At 35.3% G+C, this 22659-nt stretch overlaps 2 protein-coding genes across 2 annotated transcripts; one reads left to right on the forward strand and one right to left on the reverse strand.

The window, feature by feature from the left end:
* The first annotated feature begins 3060 nt into the window (after positions 1-3060).
* On the forward strand, positions 3061-9900 carry LOC122033549 (armadillo repeat-containing protein 6-like). The gene is made up of 8 exons (XM_042592589.1): positions 3061-3364; positions 3878-4183; positions 4595-4878; positions 8133-8261; positions 8525-8647; positions 8739-8846; positions 8930-9108; positions 9594-9900. Exons 1-8 carry the CDS (start codon positions 3217-3219, stop codon positions 9715-9717), a joined length of 1401 nt encoding a protein of 466 aa, XP_042448523.1. The 5' UTR covers positions 3061-3216; the 3' UTR covers positions 9718-9900.
* On the reverse strand, positions 9891-21827 carry LOC122033550 (MADS-box protein JOINTLESS-like). The gene is made up of 9 exons (XM_042592590.1): positions 21667-21827; positions 21287-21498; positions 11294-11372; positions 11125-11183; positions 10929-11028; positions 10802-10843; positions 10576-10617; positions 10347-10507; positions 9891-10249 (listed from the first exon to the last, which is right to left on the reverse strand). The coding sequence occupies exons 2-9, from the start codon at positions 21466-21468 to the stop codon at positions 10234-10236; spliced, it is 681 nt and encodes a 226-aa protein (XP_042448524.1). The 5' UTR covers positions 21469-21498; positions 21667-21827; the 3' UTR covers positions 9891-10233.
* Between the last annotated feature and the right edge of the window lie 832 nt (positions 21828-22659).

Below are 22659 nucleotides of genomic sequence, written 5' to 3' on the forward strand. Positions count from 1 at the left end.
AGAACCTTTCCTAGCAACCCACATGCTCGATCAGACATGTGTTTGACCAATCAAGCAAGTTCTTGATTGATCAAAGCGCACCTTGATCGAAGCACAAGATCGCTGGCCTCTTGTGTTAGTGTTCAGGATCCATATGAAAAAAAATAAACTAAATGCACTGCGGAATAAGAATTAGTTGTACCTTTCCTCATATGCTAAGACCTCTTGATCTTCTGCTGTATTCCTCTCCTCCTCTTAAACGTCGTGTGAGTGACGATCTACCAAGACAAAACCACCCGACTCCTTCTTCTTGTTTCCAATCTTTCGGCCACCAAGAGATGCTAGAATAGGATGCCTCCTTCTCTTCTTCTTCTCCTCCAAGCAACCGGCCACAAAGTAAACGCTTCTCCAAAGGGGCATCGACCCTAATGAAGAGGAAGGGAAAGATGTCGCCGACCCTAGGGAAAGAAGCAAGGGGAAAATAAGAGAGGAGGAGCGCCGGCCACTAGAGAATAGAAGAGGATTCTTAGGTTAGTTTTTGGATACCGCCTTCTTTTCTTTTATAATCTTTGCTAGCGGCTAAAAAGGAAAGATTTTAACAAAATTCTGTTTTAAATAAAATTTCCCTTTTATTCCTATTGTGGATGGTTACAAAAAAAGGAAAGATTTTAACGAAATTAAAATATCTCTTTTAAACCATTGTAAATAGCTATAAAAGGAAAAATTTTAACAAAATTATATTTTAAATAAAATCTCCCTTTTATTCCTATTGTGGTCAGCCCCTTGCTTGGGCACTAAGCAACGGTTGGTCGACCCTTATCTTGGGCACCAAGCAAGGCTTGGCCGGCCCTATGCTTGGGCAACAAGCAAGGCTTGGTCGACCCCTTGCTTGGGTAAGAAGCAGGACTTGGATGGATGTGAGACTTTATATATATAGAGGCTACAACAGGGACCGAGAGGAGGAATTGGTTTTGTCCTCCTGATGGACTTGAGCTTCCTATGTTCGACCCGAACACTCAACTCAAGTTCATCAATAATACTCATACCACTAAAGGGTCATTATTGAACTACCGCATCAATCTCATATTACAATATGGGCTCCTACTTGTCATGAGTGCGTTAATCTCCCTGTGTTTAAGATATCGTATATCCGTTAATTAAATAAGTTACTGACAACTCATTTAATTAACATCTGACTTCAAGAGTAGTACCACTCAACTTTATTATCATATCGGACTAAGTCCACCTGCAGGGTTTACATGGTAATCCTTATGAGCTCCTCAAGGGGACATCATCAACCGAAATAAATAGGACATAGTTTCCCTTTATAATCAACAACACACCATATAAATGGCATTATCTCCCAACTTATCGGGCCTATTGATTTAACGAATAAATCTCACCGATTGATAAGTTAAAGAAATAAATACTAAGTATATGTGTTTGTTATTATATCTGGATTAAGAATACACACATCTATAATAATAGAGGTTCTGTTCTTTTATATAGTCAGTATAAATCGAACAACCTCAATACACACATAGTGTACTAGTGTAATTATATAGTCAAGACAAACTAATATCAAATTACACTACAACCGTTCCAATGGTTTATCCCTATCCATCTTGGTTGTGAACTACTATTTATAATTTATAAGGAACCGATAACATGATCTTCTGTGTGACACCACACACCATGTTATCTACAATATAAATTAAATGGACAACTGCATCAACATATATATAAATATAAAATACAGACATTTGACCAAAGTGATTCTCATTTCAAAATATCTCAAAAACAGATGTTCATACAAAAGTTAGACTTATAGTATACATCCCAACAAGAGATAATTTACCCTTACTAATATTATAGCCTTTAGTTACTGCTCACTTAGAACTGCCTCTTTCAACGAACAAACACCAGTTGAAGGGATGGAAGCCTCATACTAATGGGGGATGACTCGGTTGCCAGTGAAGCGCTGAGACCTACCATTTAAGGTTTCATTGATGAGGCCTGAGCTCGCTAATTGTCGGTTAATACTAAATGGAGTCGGCCTGATGAAGTAAAAGTTGCCTTTTACATTGTTTTCACCGATGGGTACTAGGGTTTCCAGGTTCATCGATGAAACGGGAGCAAGGAGCTGTCAGGATTTTTTTTACGTGAAAATAAGTGGTTCGATGATATGCCTCGTACTCCCATTTAATTTCTATTTCAAACACATGTCAGTATGTCAAGGGTAAAATGGGAATTTCACTAGGAAAGCCTACGCAATTTAGGCATTTCTAAAATGCATACGTGATTTGGATATTTTGCAAAACTAGCTACGTGATTTGGTAAATCGCCGATAAAAAAACACATTTAAAAAAAAATACTCAAATTGCCAAAATTGGCCTCATTGATAAAATGGCAAGGGAGATATATACGAGAATCAAAATTTGAATTTCAACATAAGCGAATATTGTAGAGATTAGTGTGTGTAAGTTATATTTTAGATTTATCCAATAAATGAAATAGTGGAAGATCAGATTAATATGTGTAAGTTATATATAAATGAAATACTGGAAGACCGACTAATTACTAAGTAGTCGGACAAATCTTGACACCTGAGTCATATATAAAATTAAAATCGATCTCAAAATCAAATATATCCAATAGAAAAACCTAGATATTTAGGTATTTATACCCTTCATTGATTCAGAAGAAGTGATCAGTCCGGTTCAATAAAGATGAAGTTGATATTTTAACGATTTCTTTGGAACAAATTCATACACTCTAAGAAGAAGAGATAAATTATGGAAGCATTTAATACGAGTGATGACATCCGAGATATTTTCCTACTCGAATTGATCTGAGATTTATTGTATCAAATATCTATGATGACAAAAAGTAAATACGTTCGTCCTTAATATCTCCATCAATTCATCTCAAAATCAATATGAAAAAAAAAAAATCACGTACTACTATTAAAAAAAATAATGAGATATTTTTCTCGAAACATCCATGCACATATGGATTGCGAACTCATACACCTATGCATTGCGAACTCAAATATATCCGAGAATAAACAACAATTTGATTCCATTAAGAAAATGGTACGGGATTAATGCTAAGTTACTTCCTGGCTTTGTATCAATTATCTCCCACGCGCATCCCCTTGGTGCTGCTTCGGCTGCGGCAAGTGTGAACGGCGGCTGCGAGCGAGTACGTGGATAGGCGAAGAAGGAGCGAGTGGCTATGGGGCCTTCCGCCGGCGGCCGCACTATCTCCCAAGAAGCCTTCGAAGCCCTGGTGGCGGAGAACATGGATGACCTCGGAATGGACCCCGAGGAGGCCCTCGAGGACGCCCTCCAGACCCTAACTCTTCAGGGCGTCGATCTCTCCGGTTTGTCCTCCTTCTGGCCGTCCTTCGAAAATGGATCTTGTGTGATCCTATTAAATCTCCGCCTTGACCCTTGCGTGAATAAATATTGATGAGAGTCAGATGTCATCGGCTGTAGCCCTAACAAATTGGTATTTTCTAAGCTACTTTAGTGGGATCTAACGAAATCACACGATGTAGATTTGAATTCAACTCGATGAAAACAGTTGGCACAGTCCATCTGAAGAGAATGAATCTGGTTTTCTTATGTGCTATTTCTGTTACCATCGCAGTTTTATCGTGGCATTTTTAGAGAGGTGAAGGTGCAAAATTTTACCTCCTTTCTTATTTTTCTACTAGTGTAGATTAAGTTGTCCAACTTTACTTAACAAAAAATTAAGCAAGGAAACTGTGATTTCAAACTAGTTTAAATTTTTTTGGACTAGTTATCCCATGTTTGGGTTTTAATTTAAATTAGCTTAGACTATTGCTTACAGTGTATCTGATTTATGCTTAATTCTGTATATTTATTTCCAGGAATTATCAAATGCATTCCTGGAGTAAGTAGCACAAGGGATAATCCTCTCATCCAGACTTTAGACAAGCTAAAAGATGTAGCTTTTTCTACATCAAATACATCAAAGGATAATGCAGAGGTGGAAGAAATAGTTGAACTGCTTAACAAATTTTATGGTTTATGCTCAGTGGAGGGAACAGAAAATGCAACAATTGCATCAAGGAATGGAGGGGTGGAGCTCCTCACCAGAATATGTTCCTCTTTTGATGTACAATTTGAGACAACTCTTGTGTTGGCTATGAAAGCATTGAGTTCCATTCTTCATGGTATGCTCTGCTTGTTTTCTAAGCCAAGGCAAATGTTTATGAGCTATGGCTCCTTATTTTCATGTGCAAATGATTCCTGATTCTAAATAAGTCATCAGATATAGTTCATACCTAACTAGGAACGAATAACTTTCAAGAGAAGCCATAACTCCAAACGAGTTGGACCTTGCATGTTATCATGATATTTGCTCCATTTTTATGTTTTCTTAGAAAAGATCGTCTGTTTGTTCCCATCCTTAGATCTAATGGCCAGTGAATTTGGAATGCTTGGATACAGTATAAGAATTTTCTTTATATGTTGATTTGACTATGTTTCTTCTATACTAACAGGCATACTGATGTCTGCAATATGAAACCATGTAATAAATTCATTGTGTCTTTTCAAACTTTGACATGCTACTTGTCCTACAGACGCACAAAGTAGAGAAATTTTTCAGCAAAATGGAGGGCCAAAAGTTGTTGCTGATATCCTGAGTGGAAACAGGAAAAATCCTGTCATCTTGGATAGTAGCTTTTCTGTTGTCGTGGCAGCCTCAACAAATGATGAAATTCTAAAAGAATCATTCATGGAATTGAAAATAGATGAGCTTATTCTGCAAATACTTAAAGAACAGCCTAAAGACACACTATACAGTTTATATGATGCTATACGTGTCCTTTTGACTCCAGATGACACTCGTGTTTTGGCATCTCAGGTAAGCCTATTTACTTCATTGATTTATTGCAGATCAAATGATCTATTTCATTATACCAACTTTTCATTGCAAATATAAGTATGATGGTCTTCTTAAGATTCTCCTCTAATCAGTAATTACCAACTTTTTGCATTCTTAAACATACTCTGATATGAAAATTCATGTGATTAATATAGTTGAGCATTAAATTATTCAGTTTCAGAACCATTAGACTCGATATTAATTAACTGACACATCCTCAATAAAGGAAAATCTTAAATTTTTGTTTAATTCTTACCCATCCACATTGAATACGAACAATTCACACTTTTCCCCTTCCGTTTGTAATAATCATAGCCTAATCGATCCTCAAATTGTTTATTATGGTTTTTTCCTGTCTACTATAGTCTATATGTCTAGCATTGTGCACTTACAAAGATGTAATTTATGATTGGTTGTTGCACCAAAACCATGTAATGTACATCCTAAGTTGAAAATTCAGTTTTTAATTTGGTATTTTAAAATTTTAAGGGTGCGTTTGGTACGCGTATTTTCCATTTGCATTTTCTGGAAAACGCGCGTTTTCTGAAAAATGATATTTGGTTTGCGTTTTTCGTGCTTGTTTTCTAAAAAAATAGCTAGCGTTTTCTAGAAAAACAGAAAATGATAAAATGTCGTTTTCTGTTTTCTAGAAAACGCACGTTTTCCAGAAAATGAAAATGGAAAACGCGTGTACCAAACGTACCCTAAAATTCACACATTAGATGGGTGGCCATTTGCCTACTTGTAACCTTCACATCAACAAACATGAGTGTATGTCGTGGTTCTTCCTGTGTCTAAATGGCCTCAAGAAGTCGAACTATGCCCATTTGTCGCACTTCTTATGTTGGTTTCGCCCCTTTCACAAGGGCAACAAGATTTCCCAGTGAAGGGCATTTACAGGGCGTAGTGATTGTCGTCATCTCTGTTTCATGCACTCAGATATGAGTATTCAATATGGGAATGATTATGAGTTCTAATACAACTTCTTGAGGCTTTTTAGACGTAGGAGGAATCACGACATGCACTCATGTTCGTTGATGTGAAAGTTACAAGCAGGTAAACAGAAGCCCTAGTAGATATAGGCAAGTCTAACGTATTCCTGGCAGTTGGGACTAAATATAGAGTCAAGTGAAAAGGTTTGGCTCATAGAGTTGAGTGAAGAGAGGTACCCATGGACATGCCCATGGCATGGAGATTAAAATAGGACTATGGTGTAGACCCTTGTTGCACATTGCTACTTTCTCTTTTGGCTCATTATGCTTCATGCAGAATTCAACAACAGCTCTGCATTGGACATGCAATACACAAGATTCTGCACACCACACTGCTAGTTCCAACCATGTCCATGGACGTAGTTTGTTGATGAACCAAAAAAGTGATTCCTACTCATGCTTGGAATTTGTAGCATGAGCTCTGAGAAGTTGCGCATGTAGGAGTGCAAGTCTACCTTGTGCTCCATTCTTACCATCTTGGCAAGAGCTTTGTTGTATGCATACTCTCAGCAAAATTGAGCCTACAATTCGTTCTCAAACTTTGCCCATGTGTGGATAGGTTCTCTATTGTGGTCGTTTGTCTGTTCTCCACAAGATGGTGTCACTGAGATACATACACAACCTTCATGCACTTTGGATCATGCACATCCATTGAGCAAAAATTGTTGTCAATTGACCATAGCGCTAGTTCTCAATGTCATTGGATGCACATGAGCCCTTATACTCTTTTGGCTTTAACACATCTAATGTTGCTTCACTCGACGCCCCATTGCTGAGCCTAGCCACAGACAGGACTGTTATCGCTCTGCGATTGTTCTCGTGACGTGTCATTCTTTGCGCCTAAAACAGTCATCATGATTTCCGTGCCATGAAGTCACCTCCTTATCTCGTGAATGACTTATTGAAAGTTGTCTCTATATCCTCACACAATGCCTCGCACCAAGACTCATTTGCAGTTGCACTTCCTACCACAACATCCTCTGTGTCTCCTTGAATCTCAGCCGAAACCATCTCCATACCAGATAGCCAGTTGCCAAGGGAAGCGAACCTACCATCTTCCAAGTCTGACCTGGAAGAGCAAGATCACTGCTCACTTTTGTTTGATCAGACATGACTTTGGTGCCACTTGTCATGGGGCTGGAATTGTTTGGCAAAATTATACAAAGTTCAGTGTCCATGCAACTTTGTGATAGGCTCAAGTCAACCTATTTTTCCCTCACACCTGCATAGGACCAACATCAAGATTACAGTGGAAGCAAAGTTCCATTACTTGTGCAAAAATTTGGTACATACAATGTGCATACTGCCCTTTTTATAAAGGTAAGGAGAGTTCGGCTACACCAACCACTTGCAATTGGCCACAACCACTGGCAATTGCAACTAGCAACTGCCCAACTTCCTGTTGGTCTGCATGTGTGCGCCTATGCTCCTTGGCTTGATGTTCATGCCGATGCACTAGGTGAATTGGCCTGCCTGCACCCATTGCTTCATCTGCGTGTGCTTCCTCTTGTGCGCGCTGTCTCCTTTGTGTGTGCTGGTCCATTTGCATATGCATACCACTGTCAAGCGGAAGGGCTCACAACTGTTAGTCTGACATTAGTGTTGGCCAATTCCATTCCTTTAACTAAACATGGTGAAATACTTTCCAATGGTGGCAGACCAACTGAAATTGTCTCGCTCTAAAGCATGACAACATAGAAGTGTATAATCTCTGGCAGCTGCAGCAGCTTGTATTAAAGCAATAACTTCAATCCTTATGGCGTATATCTGGAATGTTATCTTTGAACTTCATTTACATATATATATATATATATATATATATATATATATATATATATATATATTCATTCTTTTATAGCTTTCATATCTTAGGAAAATTCTGTTATAATATGCAGAAGGCAGAAGAACCAAAAAAGCACTGAATTCAATTGTATTTTATTCTTTAAAAGTGGCTTTCATGTTATGCTAGGCAATAAAATTGTTTGGCAAAAGTCCATTTATGCTGATGCCAACCCCATGAAAGCTGATGGATGAATGTTCTAATTCTCAACAGAAGAGAATGAATTTGTTATAGTTTTGCTGGATACCTCAAAATTTAAGATTGTGTCGGTTGATGCTATACTTTCTTAACTGTTTGAAACAACGTGGTAAATAACATTCTGGAATACAAAGTCTGAAGGCTGTTGTACTTTAGAGGCATTATATGTTCGATGAATTCTTGATATGCTGATGTTTAACCAGGTATATGGATATGCTCGAAGATTTGCAAAACTTGGTATTGCAGATGCTCTTGTCAAAGCACTTTGTGATGGCTTAAGTTCACCTATCCTAGCTTCAGCATGTATTGCATTGAAGGCCGTTGCTGTAAATGTGAGTTCAATGATTCAGTAGATCATTTTTGAATGATTAGCCTTCCTGTGTGATTCTCTGGTCCTTCACAAATGTATCCTTGCATGTATGAAGTATGAACATTAGAAATCTGATTTTTTTTTATTTATTTATGTATTCATCCAAACACTATCATCAATTGATAATGTATTATTTTGCCAACACACTGATGGCAGTAGAATCTTCACTTCTGACGTTATTTTCCAATAATAATTTTTCTCATGATTTTCCTCCTTTCATCACAGGATGAGATATGCAAATCTATATCTGAAAGTGGTGGTATTGATGCAATTCTCCAGTGTTTGGATCAAAGCACTGAACAGAACAACAAAGCCATAGCTAGAGTTTGCTGTTCTTTGCTGTCCAAGGTTTGCTGCATTTTGTGCTTAGGATTACAGTTTTAAGGATACATTTGACCAGCATTGGAATTAATCCTTACATCTTTTACTTCGTCTGAAGCTAGCAGGTAGTGATACAAACAAGACTTTAATTGTTGAGAAGGGTGGTCTGAACTGTCTTATGAAGCTGTCATCCAGGTTTTCTGAAGATCCATTAGTTTTACAAGAGGTATTCAACTAGATTGGTGATTATTTACTATTTTGTGTATAATCGTCATGGATATTGTTTCCCATTAATATTTTACTCTGCAGATTATGTCTATTATCACTGTTCTTTCTCTGAGATCACCAGAAAATGCTGCCAGTGCAGTTGAAGCTGGTGTAGCAGACTTTGTTCTTCATGCAATGCAGAAGTTTCCAACTTCATATCAGCTGCAAAGACAAGCTTGCTTTATGATTCGAAATCTTGTAGTTAGGAACCCAGAAAACAGGTATATATCCTCTGTGACCCCTAAAGAAAAGATAATATTATAGTTGACTCAGAAATTATGAAAATGATATAAAAAAAAAAAAATCCATCAACATCAGCTAACATTGCTGAACCTTCTTATTTTTTTAGCCAGATCAAGTTGCTCTCCAGCATCTATTATTACATATTATTATCTGTCTCATCACGTTATTCGTATTTTGTTCATCTTGGTTTAAGTTGTTTATGAAATGCTTTTCTAACATATCTAAGCCACAACAGCTTATATACCTTTCTCAAAGTGCAATCGCTGATTGTTGGTATTGCAAAATGTTGCCAACATTAGGCATCCTTTCTGATATATGCATATCTATGGCAACGATCTTTGGTTAACAATACACTATGAACAATATAACCTTATAATTGTTGTGGTTTCCTACTATATTTTTGATATGGTTTACAATTTAGATATAAAAGCCTGTCTCTGTGCTCATTATTTGGCTTCTGCAGGATAATTCTTCTCAGTAATGGAATTGAGAAGCTCGTAAGGAAGGCTAAGGTAAGCCATGCGAGCTGCAAGGATGCTGCAACTGCCGCATTGAGGGATCTCGGTTTAGATGATTACAACACATAACTTATCCTTGTGTGCTGCTGCCATCAGTAGTGATCAGTTTTTTCCATTCAAATTGAGCCAGTTGGTGGTTATACTGGCTCCCTCTTGATTGATGGTTTGCCATGTTTTATTTCATGCTTACATGATACTGGTTCTCTTGATAAAGACTCCTCGTATCAATCACAAAGAATTTCTTAACATGAAGGCAGTGATGAGTTATACATTATCTGTATCGTAAATATGCAAAGTAACATGCATTTTTCTAAATGATTCTAAGTTTGATCATCTCCTTCACAATACAAGCAGATTGATAAACATACTAATGTGGTGGTGAGACACACCATGACGACACACATCAGTTCAAGAGTCCAGAGGAACATGAGCATGAGTGGCATGCATCACTTCAATCCTTATTCCTAACACACCTCATTATTTGTACAACTTTTATATGCTACCGACTCACAGCTACATTTGCTGCTATCCAAAGCAGGTAGATCCTTCTCTTCCATCAACAGCTTCTCGTAATATTCCTTCCAACTAGCAGTAAGGCAGCCTATACATGCCACAACAACACAGCAATTAGTTTGTAGCGCAACCCAATCGAAGTGATCATTTGAATCGAGCATTGTGTTTGGTTAAGTTATATCTACCCGAGCTTGAGAGATGTGTCTGAACTATCATCGCATTCTGGGGGACCTCCGGAGTGCGAAGAAGCATTAGTCACAGATTCAGAGGTCTGCCCATCTTCATTAACCACATTCTCTCTATCCATTGTCGCCTGCTCCTTTCCTGTGTTTGTCATGCCCGAAACCTGCAATTCATTCACATATATGCAACTCATCTTGCAAATTCAACTTGTGATCAAACAACTCATCTTACATTTTGGCTAAGCCTCAAGTTTTCTTCTGCCAGCCGTAGCGCCTGCAAATGAAAATTAAGTTAGTTCCCCTTCATCTAGCTTGATCGATATTCTCGATACAACAAATGAATCAATATCACTGTGAATCTTTCAAATCATAAATTCATAAAAGGATTAGATAATAAAAATCATTTGCAGTGATATTGAACTGTCTTGAAGTAGCAAGAACCCTTGACATCTCTTGACCTTCTCCTGAAGACTATTAATTTGCTCCATGAAGTTTGCATCCTGAAAAATTAACATTAAAGAAATATCGATAATTGGCTTACGACTTGATTAATTAAGAATCAATTAAGCAAACTAAGTACTCTACCTTTCTTTCTAACACTCGACTTAATCCGGCTTCAAGTTTTTTCTCTAACTGCTGTAGCTCTTCGACACTAAGACTTTCAAGTGCCTCCCCTCTCATCTGCCTACCCTCATGAATATTTATTAATTAAGGAAGAGCAGTTCATACTAAATAAATAAGAAGAATAATAAAAAAATCTCGCATAATCTAAAGTGAGAACCTTAGTTGGAGGCTTGCTTCTGTAACTTGTTTATTCAGATTTGCATACTTATTGTCCAACTGAGCAAAAAGGAAAAAAAAAAACAATGAAAGAGGATGTATGAAATTTATTTTTTCCTTTAAATCTTGAAATTTTGATTCTTAAAATTGCGCGACAATTGCTAGCTTACGTTTAAGTCGAGGGAGAGTTGGTCTTGCTTATCAAGGTTCTTCGAGTGTGTGCTATGCTTCTCAAGGATCTGCTTCATGCTGCAAAACCAATGAGGAAATAAAATTGTTGGATTCGAAGTCTGAAACTTTCTTGTATCGACTATCACAATTGAAAAGAGAAGAGAAACACTAGCACTCCTATTGATCGAAGAGTTCAAGAAGACAATCGGTGTATTATTGGTTCTCAAAGAAGTAGCAGATAGGATGTGTCTAATTGCTTTTGCCAATTTCTGGTGGCCGGGTCAGCTAAAAGTAGGTTAGATTTGAGCTCCATACTATCTGTTGAATAATAAATTTGTTTGAGACAGCACAATGACACTAACAATTGGGATCTCCCTACAACTGAAATTGGGTTACACTGAGCTCCATACTATCTGATGTTAGATAGTTGCAGTTTTTGCAACTAAATAACTAACCTAAAAATAAAATGAAACTTAAAACATATAACTTCATAAATGAGAAGTTACTATTTCATAAGTAACTTCATAAACAATAAGAAGTTGTCGAATAAAAAATTACTCATCCATCCATATACATAATAATAATTATTATTATAATCAATATGAATAATAATTATTATTACAACCGATGCATGATGGACTCACAAAATCGAGTTATACATATATACAAATACTCTCTTTGCCTATAAATAAATTAAAGCACAATAAGGTCTATTAATGTATGAATGAAATGTATTTTTTGAAAGAAAAGAAAGAAGAGAGAAAACAATATATACAAAATAATAATTGTATTACAATGGCTTCATTATCAAACTCATGAAAATTGAATAATCGTAAGTAATGAAAATATTGATTAAGATGTGGTAGTAGAGCAACATTACAAAATATATGAGTTTTAATTTTTGAATTTGTTATCATGCATTACAAATTAATAAAACAATTAATGGCATCTAATATCATTAATTGATATAATATATATTTATATATCATTAGTTTATTGTTCTTTATAAATTTAGTTGATGATTATAATATATATGCATGACTTCATGAATTTATTTCAATTAAGATAGTTTGTGATCAAGAAAGTGACCACACTAGAATAATTAAATATGGTGCATAAAATAGTTATTTATTCATCAACAACAACCATGCAATAATGAATAAATGACTTTCATTCAACAGAAAAATTATAGGTTCTCCCAAAGAAAAATTAATTTTTATAATTAGAATCAAAGAAATTGAAATTCTTGAATCAAATATATTTTGTTTATCTAATGATTTTAATTTCTTAATAACTTTATGAAGCATTTAATTTTGATAGTATATTGTAATATTGGTCCAAAGGTGTATTACAATATATTCTAATGTTTTATTTGAATGTGTCTCATTTATAGCAATTTCTCTTCCTTCACAAATTTCTCTATTACCATATTTAATGGTTTGAACTTTTTTTGAATGCAGTGAGCAAGTCAACTTCCATTTAGGTGTGCTCCATCACTACCAAAGGAAAAATCCACTGTTATTAATGATTTAAGTAGTGAGGAAGAGAAGTCCAAATGTAAAGCATGTGAATGATCTAATGCAAACAACATTAGGACCACTACACACACTGAAAATGCAAAGGAATATTTAATGTTTATGGAAGAATGTTTTCGTTCTACCGATAAGTCACTTGCTTGTACATTAATGACACAACTTATCACCATAAAGTTTGATGGACCACAGACTATGCAAGAACATACCATTAAGAAGGAGATTATTAAGGAACATGTACATAGAATGGATCTTGATTGTCCTTTTAAATTAATGAAGCAAAAGATGTATTAAAGTTGGCAATCTGAGCTCACTTATGTAATTTCTAATATTCAGTCTCTAGTTATGATGTGCACATTATTTTGTTATGTGTTATAACATTAATTACCTAGAAACATTAAATGGACCATTATGAAATTACGTGTCATTTATAGGCCTAATATAGTATTATACTTGTGTTTATGTTATATAGAAGGACTGCTATAATCCACATTTAGTGTTCTATTATGCTGAAGTAATTATAGTGTCTTGGGATAATGTGTTTTTGATGCTTGAAATTATAATGCATCATGCTTATGTTTAAATTTTAGTCTCATCAAAATTTTAGGTCAAGTGGGAGAATGTTAGATAGTTGTCATTTTGGCGACTAAATAACTGGCCTAAAAATAAAATGAAACTTAAAACATATAACTTCATAAATGAGAACTTACTATTTCATAAGTAGATAAAAAAAATGGCCCATCCATCTATATATACAATAATAATTATTATGATATTATAACTAATATGAATAATGATAATTATTATTATAGTTGATGCATGATGGACACATAAAATTAAAAAGTTACACATATATATACAGGTCCCCTCTCTGCTTATAAATAAAAGCACAATGATGTTCATCAATGTATGAATGCAATATGTTTTTTGAAAGAAAGGAAAGAGAGAGAACCCAATATATGAAAAATAATAATTATATTATAATGGCTTTACCATCAAACTCAAGTATGTAAAACTCATAAATTTCAAGATCCATTGAATAATCTAAAGTAATGAAAATATTAATTAATGGATTAGAGCATCACCTTGGGGTCATTGTACACTTGATCTTGATAATTGATTTGCGATCTCACCATCTCATCGATGTAGTTGAAGGTTTAATGCCCACTTAATTGGAGGCTAGAACTAAGGTTTGAACTTTCTTATTTAATATCCTTAAAGTGCAATGCATACAAAGGGAATTTGGGTACCTTCTAGAGGAGATAGAACTTTCATCGTGTGGTATGTATCCTTGAATCGTAGGAGAGCACTAAAGTCTTGTTTCACTTCTAAGATGATGCATGACTATGGTTGTAGTAAGCAACTAGTCTAGCTAACTTTGAACCAAGTCAGAGACTGATACAAGTCCGATCTAACATGATCCCTTGAACTTCAAATGGTCATAACTTTTAACTCGGGACTCGAAATCAGGCTCAATCGGTGGCCACACATGCAGAATTAAAAAATTACATTTGTTACGAGTACCCATAATCATCAATTTTTGAGCTCAAATTTCATCGTTTAGGTTCTCAATTGAGTCTCTGAAGATTTTATTATTATTTTTAATAATTTTTATTTTTATGATATTTAGGATATTTTTGGTATTCCTGATAATTATGGGTCATAATTAGTCTATAACAACATCCTATTTTATTAATTTAAATTTTTGTCAAGAGATTTCTTTTTCTGAAAAGATCTATTTTCTTTCTTTACAAGATTGGAATTGAGGTCTATATATTGGGATTTCTTTCCTTTCTTTGTCTAGAGTCCATATAAACATCTGTCTATTTGTATGAGGATTCATCCCTCTTTTATTTAACAAAGTTTTCTTTTCTGTTAAATCCGATGAGTTTCCCTTATTTTTAGTGTTTTCTTTTCTTGAGCTTCTCCTCCAATCTCTCCTCTCGTTAACAAGTGGGATAATCGTTATCCTATCCGACATCAGAGACCCAACGATCCCACAACATATTTTCAAGGTGGTGTGACCTTAATTGGTAAATTATGGAACGAAGGAAGCATAAGTCTCAAGTGGGATGGCCAGTAAGGCGATTTCCCCAACAAAGGTCATGATGCCCCATGACATTGGGGTTGGCCAAAAGGAGGTTTTCGAGGATTAAGGAATGGGACCAAGAAGAGACTTTGTGCTTATGGTCATGATTATCTTCCATGCTCAAGGGGGATGCATATAGTTGTCAATAGGGGACCAAGAAGAGACTTTGTTTATCATATTCACCATTTGAATGTCTAATTTGTGTATCATGACATGGGATTGTTGCTAGATGTTCTTAGTGTTTTGTGTCATCTTGATGGTTGCAAGTATTGTGGATTTCATAAAATTGATTGTTGATTTGATACATAATGTGTTTGTTTTGTTATTGTGGTTATTTATCAATGTTGCTTCCAATATAGACATCATTGTTGTAATTTTCACAGAAGACTCGAGTATATTTTAGGGCACATTCTATGAAGTTTCCTTCGTAAATCACCTCTATAAGGACCTTAAGTCAAGTTTAGGTAGTTGGATGAGTCAACCCCCTAGGGAAGGGCATGATCTCCAGGGAGTGACAAGAGCATTAGTTTTCAAAATTCAATCAAGGTGAAGCACGAGCAATTTCATTAGTCCAATCTTAAGGGAGTATCTTCAGATCAGTCGATGATGTAAAACCAAAGGATGTTAGATCTTGTTTTATGTTCAAGCTTATTAAATTATTAACAAAAATCGGAGTTTAGGGTAAATGGAGTACTTTGGTAATTGAATGAGATGTTAGATCATGTGTTGCTCAACGTTGGTAAGATTATGATGGACGAACTTTGGTTTGAGTCCTAACTTGGGAAAGCTCTTCTTCAACCTTTTCGGTTATATTGCTTGTTTTATGTCTTATTTATCTTGGATCCTCAATCGGTTAATTTTACTTAATACTATAGGAGTGTATGCTTAGAGTCGGTGTTCTTATTTGAAATGCATGAATAGAATTGCACCTCTTATCTTGGTGATGAATCATTAGATCGACATATAAGATACAAATGTATACATACTTGAATGTGATATGAATCGTAAGTATGCTAACATAGAGAATGATAGTATCTGGAGTGTGTTACCTACATCTTGGACTTACTGAAGGGGATTTTAACCCAATAACCATATTGTGTCCTAGCTATACGCACCAATGACCCGACACATGAAGGTTAAGGCTGCTATCTAACCAATGTATCATGTGCCTTAAAGGAACATTACAGGGTGAATGATGCTTCAAGTCACTAATGTCTAATCGGGTATCATGTGATTTCAATAATATTACGGAGTACATGATGATTAGACTACCTATTCCTAATTGGGAATCATGTGATTTCAAGGGTAGCTAATACCTAATTAGTTACAACAAAATAAGCTTAGAGATATTTTGGGGTTGTGATAATTAGATGCTACCTAACAAGAGATTTAACAATTAGAGATGCTTTGGGTTTATGATTGTTAAGCCTATAGGTTTTGATGGAAGACCCTTTTTGGCTTTTCATCGAGACAGCCTTTGGGTTGATTTATGTGATCCACCCAACTTTATGTGTTAGTGTTGAGTAGGTGTTATTAATGTAAGTGGATTATAGATCGATGATGTGAAATTTTATGTTTATCTTTATTCTTTGTTCCTATCATAATGTGTTGGGAATACAATTAAAGTCTCACTGAAAATAACATGAAAAAGATTATGAGTTTACAAGATAAAAAATATCTCCATGGGTATGAGATATTTTGGGTAGAGCCCAAAAACAAATCCATAAGAGCTTAAGCCCAAAGTGGATAATATCATCCTATTGTGTTGATATATGAATTCTTTTGGTCCTAACAAGTGGTATTAAAATCATGGTCCAGACCGAATGCCATATGGGGCGACCTTGAATGAAGTTGAGAGGAGACATAGAGTAGGTCAATAGTAATCGGGAGCTTGCGAAAGGCTGAATAAGGTCAAAATGACCAGATACTTGAGGAGAGGCCTGAACCATTAAAGTAACGGTGATTCTTTGTTTGAGGGAAAGATTGTTGTGAATACAATTAAAGTCTCACATTGAAAATACATAAAAAAGATCATGAATTTAAAAGATGAAAATATCTCCATTAGTACAAGGCATTTTGGATAGAGGCCAAAAATAAATCCATGAGAGCATGGACCCAAAATGAGCAAAATCATACTATTGTCGATATATGTGAATTCTTTTAATCCTAACACAATCCTTATTTTATTCCCATTATGAAATTATCTAGAGGCAAGTTGTAAGATGAATTGTTGTTATCCTTTATTCTAAAACATCACCACAATTGGGATTGAAATTTTATGTGATGCTTTCATCTTTTCATTCATATACCATGCAATTGCTAGTTTGTACTTTGTATTTATGAGATATGAGAGATGTTTTTTTTTAAAAAAAAAAATCAATAAAACTTACTTTCATTATTTTGCACATTATATTATGTTGCTATTATTTTTTATGTTTGATATAATGTTACTATTGTCACTCATGTGATAATCATCGCTCAAAAATACTTACTAGTTACTCTTGTGCTACTTGTGGTCATTATGTCAATGAGTATCATGGCATACCGACACAATTTGGTATGTTATATGTCAAAATCAATTTGAACAATATTTATTATTTTGTACCTTGTAGCTCTAAAATTCTAATTCAATTAATTATTTAGTTTCTATACTTTTGTTTTTATAATTAAATAAATAAATTAAGTGAAAGAAGATTATAGGAGTAAAAATTCAATGCGCATTTAAATAAAAATTGAAAAAAAGATCATTATAAATATAAAATGTTAAGTTAAAGGGAATTGAAAACACATTTGGGTGCATCTTCACATGCTTTAACACAAATTGAAGTGGGTTGAGTATCCGATTATATTAGATGACAATTTTTAATTCAATTAATTATCTAGTTGTTATATTCTTTTTTTCCCATAAGTAACTAAATTGAAAAATATTAAATGAATAAAATCAATATAAATTTTTCCAGTAAGCTCCAATGCTTGCTAATGCATGTTGAGATATCTATAATTTCTACCATCGTGCATACACTTACAAAACCAAAAAGAGGAAAGTTAGCTCTTAGGTTCATTGGACCCTTTAGCCTCTTTTAAATGGGGTGAGGGAAGATTCATTAATGGAAAGGGAAGAGAGGGAAAGTAAAGAATTTAGGTTCGCCTTATTTGGAAGGGAAGGTAAATTAAGTATTACCTTATATGGGAGGAAAGGGAAGGGAACAAAGGGTAAATATATAAAATTACAAAATTACCCTCAATCCGAAGTTTAATTAAAATATTTATTTTAAGTTAGGAATTATTTAAATTAATTAATTATAAAAAATTTAAAATTATTGTGTCAATCCCTTTTTCCTTGATCAACGAAGCTCCTGTTTCCTCACCAACGTACTCGTCGCCACTGTCCGCCGTCGCCGGTTCGCACGTTCCATCCATAAGCCGCCGTCTGATCGACGCTATCCGTGGTTCTGCTGCTTCGTCGTCTCCACTGTCGCTGTCGCCGCTGCCGATTCGCGCATCCCCTTCGCAAGCCACTGGCGTTGACGTCGCCTTCTCCCCTGTAGTCGGTGTCGTTACCCTGCGATGCTTCACCCACTAAAGGCAAGGTCGGCGTCAACGCTGTCAAGATAGGGATAAAATTTGAATAATTTTTTTTTTTGATTTCTCTCTCCCTTCCTTACACTCCGATTTGGGGTGTAAGGAATTCAACATCTTTTCCCCTCACTGAGGCTAACGCTTCCCCTTCCTTCCCCTTCACCTCCTTAACTCACTCCTTCCCAAACGATGTTAAAAGTTCCCCTTCCCTCCCCATCCCTCACCTCCTCCCAAATAGAGGGTTAGATTCTAGAGCAAGTGGGCCCAGCTCTACCACCTTCACAAACAGAGTTCACGAAGAGTTTCATGTATCGATGCTACAAGGAGCTTGACGACGCCACTGTATTCATATGTTACTTATGAGGAGCTTCTAGTTTTCATTTTGGATCACAAGCCGCACTAACATTGAAAGAGGGTGTGTCTAGTGCGTTTCACAATTTAAATTCCTAGATACAACGACGGTTCCACTAAGGGGCAAGGGGGCAGCTGTCCCCCCTTAAATATTTTAATATGAAATTACTATAATATCTTTATGTTTTAAAACATTTACACATTAATTATAATTAATATACTATCCTCCAAATACCCCTTAATATGTAGTCGAATGCCCGAATCAAAAGGAATTATTTTTCTTCAGATATGCCCTTTGTTGTTAGTCTTCATCAATTAAAATTTTTTATCTTCCAAATTCCAACGCACGCTTTCCAAATTTTATTATGTGATGATTTTTATTATATATATTTGTGATATCTAATTCTTTGCCCCCCTCGATAAAATTTCTAGATCCGCCCCTGCCTAGATAGGTTTGCATCGAATATTTTTCAATGTCAATGTTGTAGAGAGTAAATTGAGATGCATGAAAAATCATGCCTATGTAAATTAGAGAAAATGCCTGTGATTGAAAAATATCGAAAAGAGCTAGGTAAGTGGTGCAAGAATTACACTCAGTGTTACCGACATACAATCGAATCAACATTTTTGTTTCACAAGCACAAAGACCACGATGGCAAATTTCATCTTACAAAGGCTATTTTGTAAATGAGTGTGAATTTCACACTCATGACACTATTTTATAATTAATGATAGTGTGCCTCTTCACTCTTCACACTAGACATATATATAGTAAATCAATGTTAGAACAATCACAAATAGATATGATCACAAGTTAGGTTTTAGTTGTTTACATTTTCCCTAATTATATTTGGCAATCAACTCATAATCGACACTCTTTAAAAACATTCTATTAATTAAGTTTATGGTTTTATGTCATTCAAGTAGTGATCATCACACATTTAATGGCGATCAAGTACTTTAGCAAACAAACACATGAAAACTTGTTAGGACTTGTCACACGCATATTCTTAGAGACTTCCCTTAGAGAAAAAGATGCAAATGAGCTAGCCTTAGAAATGATTTCCAGACATAATTTCTAATGACAATTCTGATGCATTCTTCGAAGAGGAAAATGAAACACTGATTGCTAAAATAGACGACGCTAAGCTAACCCTACAATCGATTGTTCAACCAAAATATAAATGAAGATATCTCTCATGGCACTAGTACTAGAATAAGTGGCTATTATGACATTTTCTTAATGACATTTATTTTATAATATAATTATAAACACTTTTTAACAACACTTATTAAAAATTATTAATCCTAAAAATAAAATATCATATTAGACTATCTAATGATGACAAATTTTATAAATGTCATAATCAATTATTCTCTTTCTAAACTTATATTATCTCTAAACCTAATCAATTTATTTTCTCTCAATATTTTTTCTCTAACTCTCCAATTAACCTAATATAAGACACTTATAATTGTCAATATAAATGAGTTTAGGTGAGATTTAAATTTGTCCTTATTACAATAATAACAAGGCATAGATAAATGCCCTTGATTCTTTCCTAATATTTTAGAGTGTCCTTATATCCCTAAATTGAGACACTTCTAAAATTAACATTGATATTTTATAATGACATTACACAATGTCAGGAAGAGGGCCTAAAAATAAATCACTTTATAGGATGTTTATCGGTAATGTCACTAAAGTTTTAGTGTGCAATAAAAGTATACTATAAGGGCATTCATGTGTGCCCTAAAAGAATATTATTCTTGTAGTGTGGTTTGGTTGAGAGAAGACGTTGCATGAATCTTGGATAGCCTACAATATAAGCAAGATGAAAATCTAAAAGAAAAGTTCAAGTAAACTAGAGAAAAGTGTAGATGTATATATCCATTAAAGACACAAACAACTTGCACCTACATAACCAAGCTGAATTAGAGAAGACAACAAGCCCATAAACAAGTTTATATAAGTAGACTGATAATGTGAAATACATGTAACTCAATGATATTTAAGTTTTTCCTTTCGATGCTAGAATAAAATGGACAATCAAATTACTTTTAGATAACAATATATCATGTATAACATTGTACATATTGTAAACTAATTAAACTGTAAATGCATAATTATTGTGTGCACTAGGCAAAACTAACACTATATATACCTCGAGGCTTCCCGGTTTTCGCTATGTGTTAGACAAGAAACGGCCAGGAGATCGAAATTATGAACATAACCCTAATATAATGCATAGGTAACACCAACTCCTTATCCCTTCAAACCTTCTTCAACTTCTAACAATTCAACTCGTACTGAAATTATGGTATTTTAGGGCATAATGTTCTACTATCGGAGTGTAATTTGCTTAGATCTTTTCCATATAAAGTAGTGGAAATCTGAAGTAGATCTAAGCGATGTCGTTGATAATTGATTAAGAACCAACCTGGAGCTGCAGAACTCGAAGAGCTTGCCGGTGGAGGAGAAGACGATGAGCGCCACGTCAGCATCGCAGAGCACCGACAGTTCCGCCGCCTTCTTGAACAGCCCCCGCCGCCGCTTGGAGAACGTCACCTGCCGCGCCGCCGTGTTATCGATCTTCCGTATCTGTATCTTCTCCCTCACCATGATCTCTTTCTTTCTTTTTTTTCTCTCTCTCTGTAAAATCCAACCACTCCGTCTCAAAATCCAACACCAAATCTATGTGTATTCCCTTTTTTAGCAAAAAAATAGCGCTGAAAATTCCCTAGTTAAGCACACAAAACCGGTGCTGCTCTTGAGGCGAGAAATCGAACTGTTTTTTTTTTCTTAAAAAAAATATATTACCGGATCGAGAATCCACCAGAGCAGATGCTCTAGTTCATCTGTCGAGAACACGAGAGAGAGAAAGAGGGGGAGAGAGAGGGGGAAGATGCTTTCCTAAGAGGAGACGGAAGGAGCAATGGAAGTCTTTTTATGGTAAACAGTTGCATCTCCTTCACGGTCAGAAGTCATGTCAGACATGGGTAACGACGGTGTTGGTGGTGGGGGCCTGATGGGAGAGAGAAGGGGAGGGTTTGGGTGTAATAGCGGGGAGATGTGGCGAGTGGCGTTGTTTGTGCAGCGTATAATGATGTGCGCAGAAGCCTGTGGAGATGGGAGGGGAGGGACAGAGAGGGCGTGCGAGGCAGGCTTTTGGGTGTATCCGTACGGATGGTGGAGCCCGAGGTGAGTACGGCGTGTGGAGTCCATCCCCTTGACATTGAAGCGGTAGGGATGTGGGGGCGGATCAGCTGACACTTGGCTGAATTTAATTTGAATATTGCGTATCTACGGGTTGAATAATTGTTAATCCGGCTTAAAAATATATTTAATTTTATATTTAAAACTATTAAATTTGAACTGAATTTCCTTTTTTTTATCCGCTAAATTTAAATTAATAATATTTAATTGAATAAAATGTAAGATCATAACGACCGTTAGAGAGAAGGTGAACAAAGTAAGTCATTTTTTACTTTTATTTTTTTATAAACTCACTCAAGAGATAAGTAGGGAAAAATAGAAAACATAAATAAAGAGATACATTTATATAGACACATTTATTTTTACTTAATTCATTATCCTATTATTACTAGTCTAAGGTCGGTAATTGTTGACCATTTCTAATGAATAATTCATTAAAAAAAATTTCTCTGAATAAAAATCTAAAGATGGAGATTCATCTTTTATAGAAGTTAGAAACGGTAATAAGTTTACTATCCCATTTCAAAAACAAGTATGAAAAAATGATATAAATAATACAGGAATATACCAATAAGAATTTGGAGAATGAACATAGTT

This window comes from Zingiber officinale, chromosome 11B (genome assembly GCF_018446385.1).
Source record: "Zingiber officinale cultivar Zhangliang chromosome 11B, Zo_v1.1, whole genome shotgun sequence".
Lineage (NCBI taxonomy): Eukaryota > Viridiplantae > Streptophyta > Magnoliopsida > Zingiberales > Zingiberaceae > Zingiber > Zingiber officinale.

What these genes read in the sequence shown, in the direction of transcription:
- LOC122033549 (XM_042592589.1), top strand. Translation starts at nt 3,217, where the DNA reads ATGGGGCCTTCCGCCGGCGGCCGCACTATCTCCCAAGAAGCCTTCGAA. An exon ending in ATTGAGTTCCATTCTTCATG is followed by an intron (nt 4,184 to 4,594) that starts GTATGCTCTGCT and finishes CTTGTCCTACAG; the next exon opens with ACGCACAAAGTAGAGAAATT. An exon ending in ATCCATTAGTTTTACAAGAG is followed by an intron (nt 8,847 to 8,929) that starts GTATTCAACTAG and finishes TTTACTCTGCAG; the next exon opens with ATTATGTCTATTATCACTGT.
- LOC122033550 (XM_042592590.1), bottom strand. Translation starts at nt 21,468, where the DNA reads ATGGTGAGGGAGAAGATACAGATACGGAAGATCGATAACACGGCGGCG. An exon ending in GAAGCAAGCCTCCAACTAAG is followed by an intron (nt 11,029 to 11,124) that starts GTTCTCACTTTA and finishes TCATGAGGGTAG; the next exon opens with GCAGATGAGAGGGGAGGCAC. An exon ending in TTAATAGTCTTCAGGAGAAG is followed by an intron (nt 10,618 to 10,801) that starts GTCAAGAGATGT and finishes TTTCATTTGCAG; the next exon opens with GCGCTACGGCTGGCAGAAGA.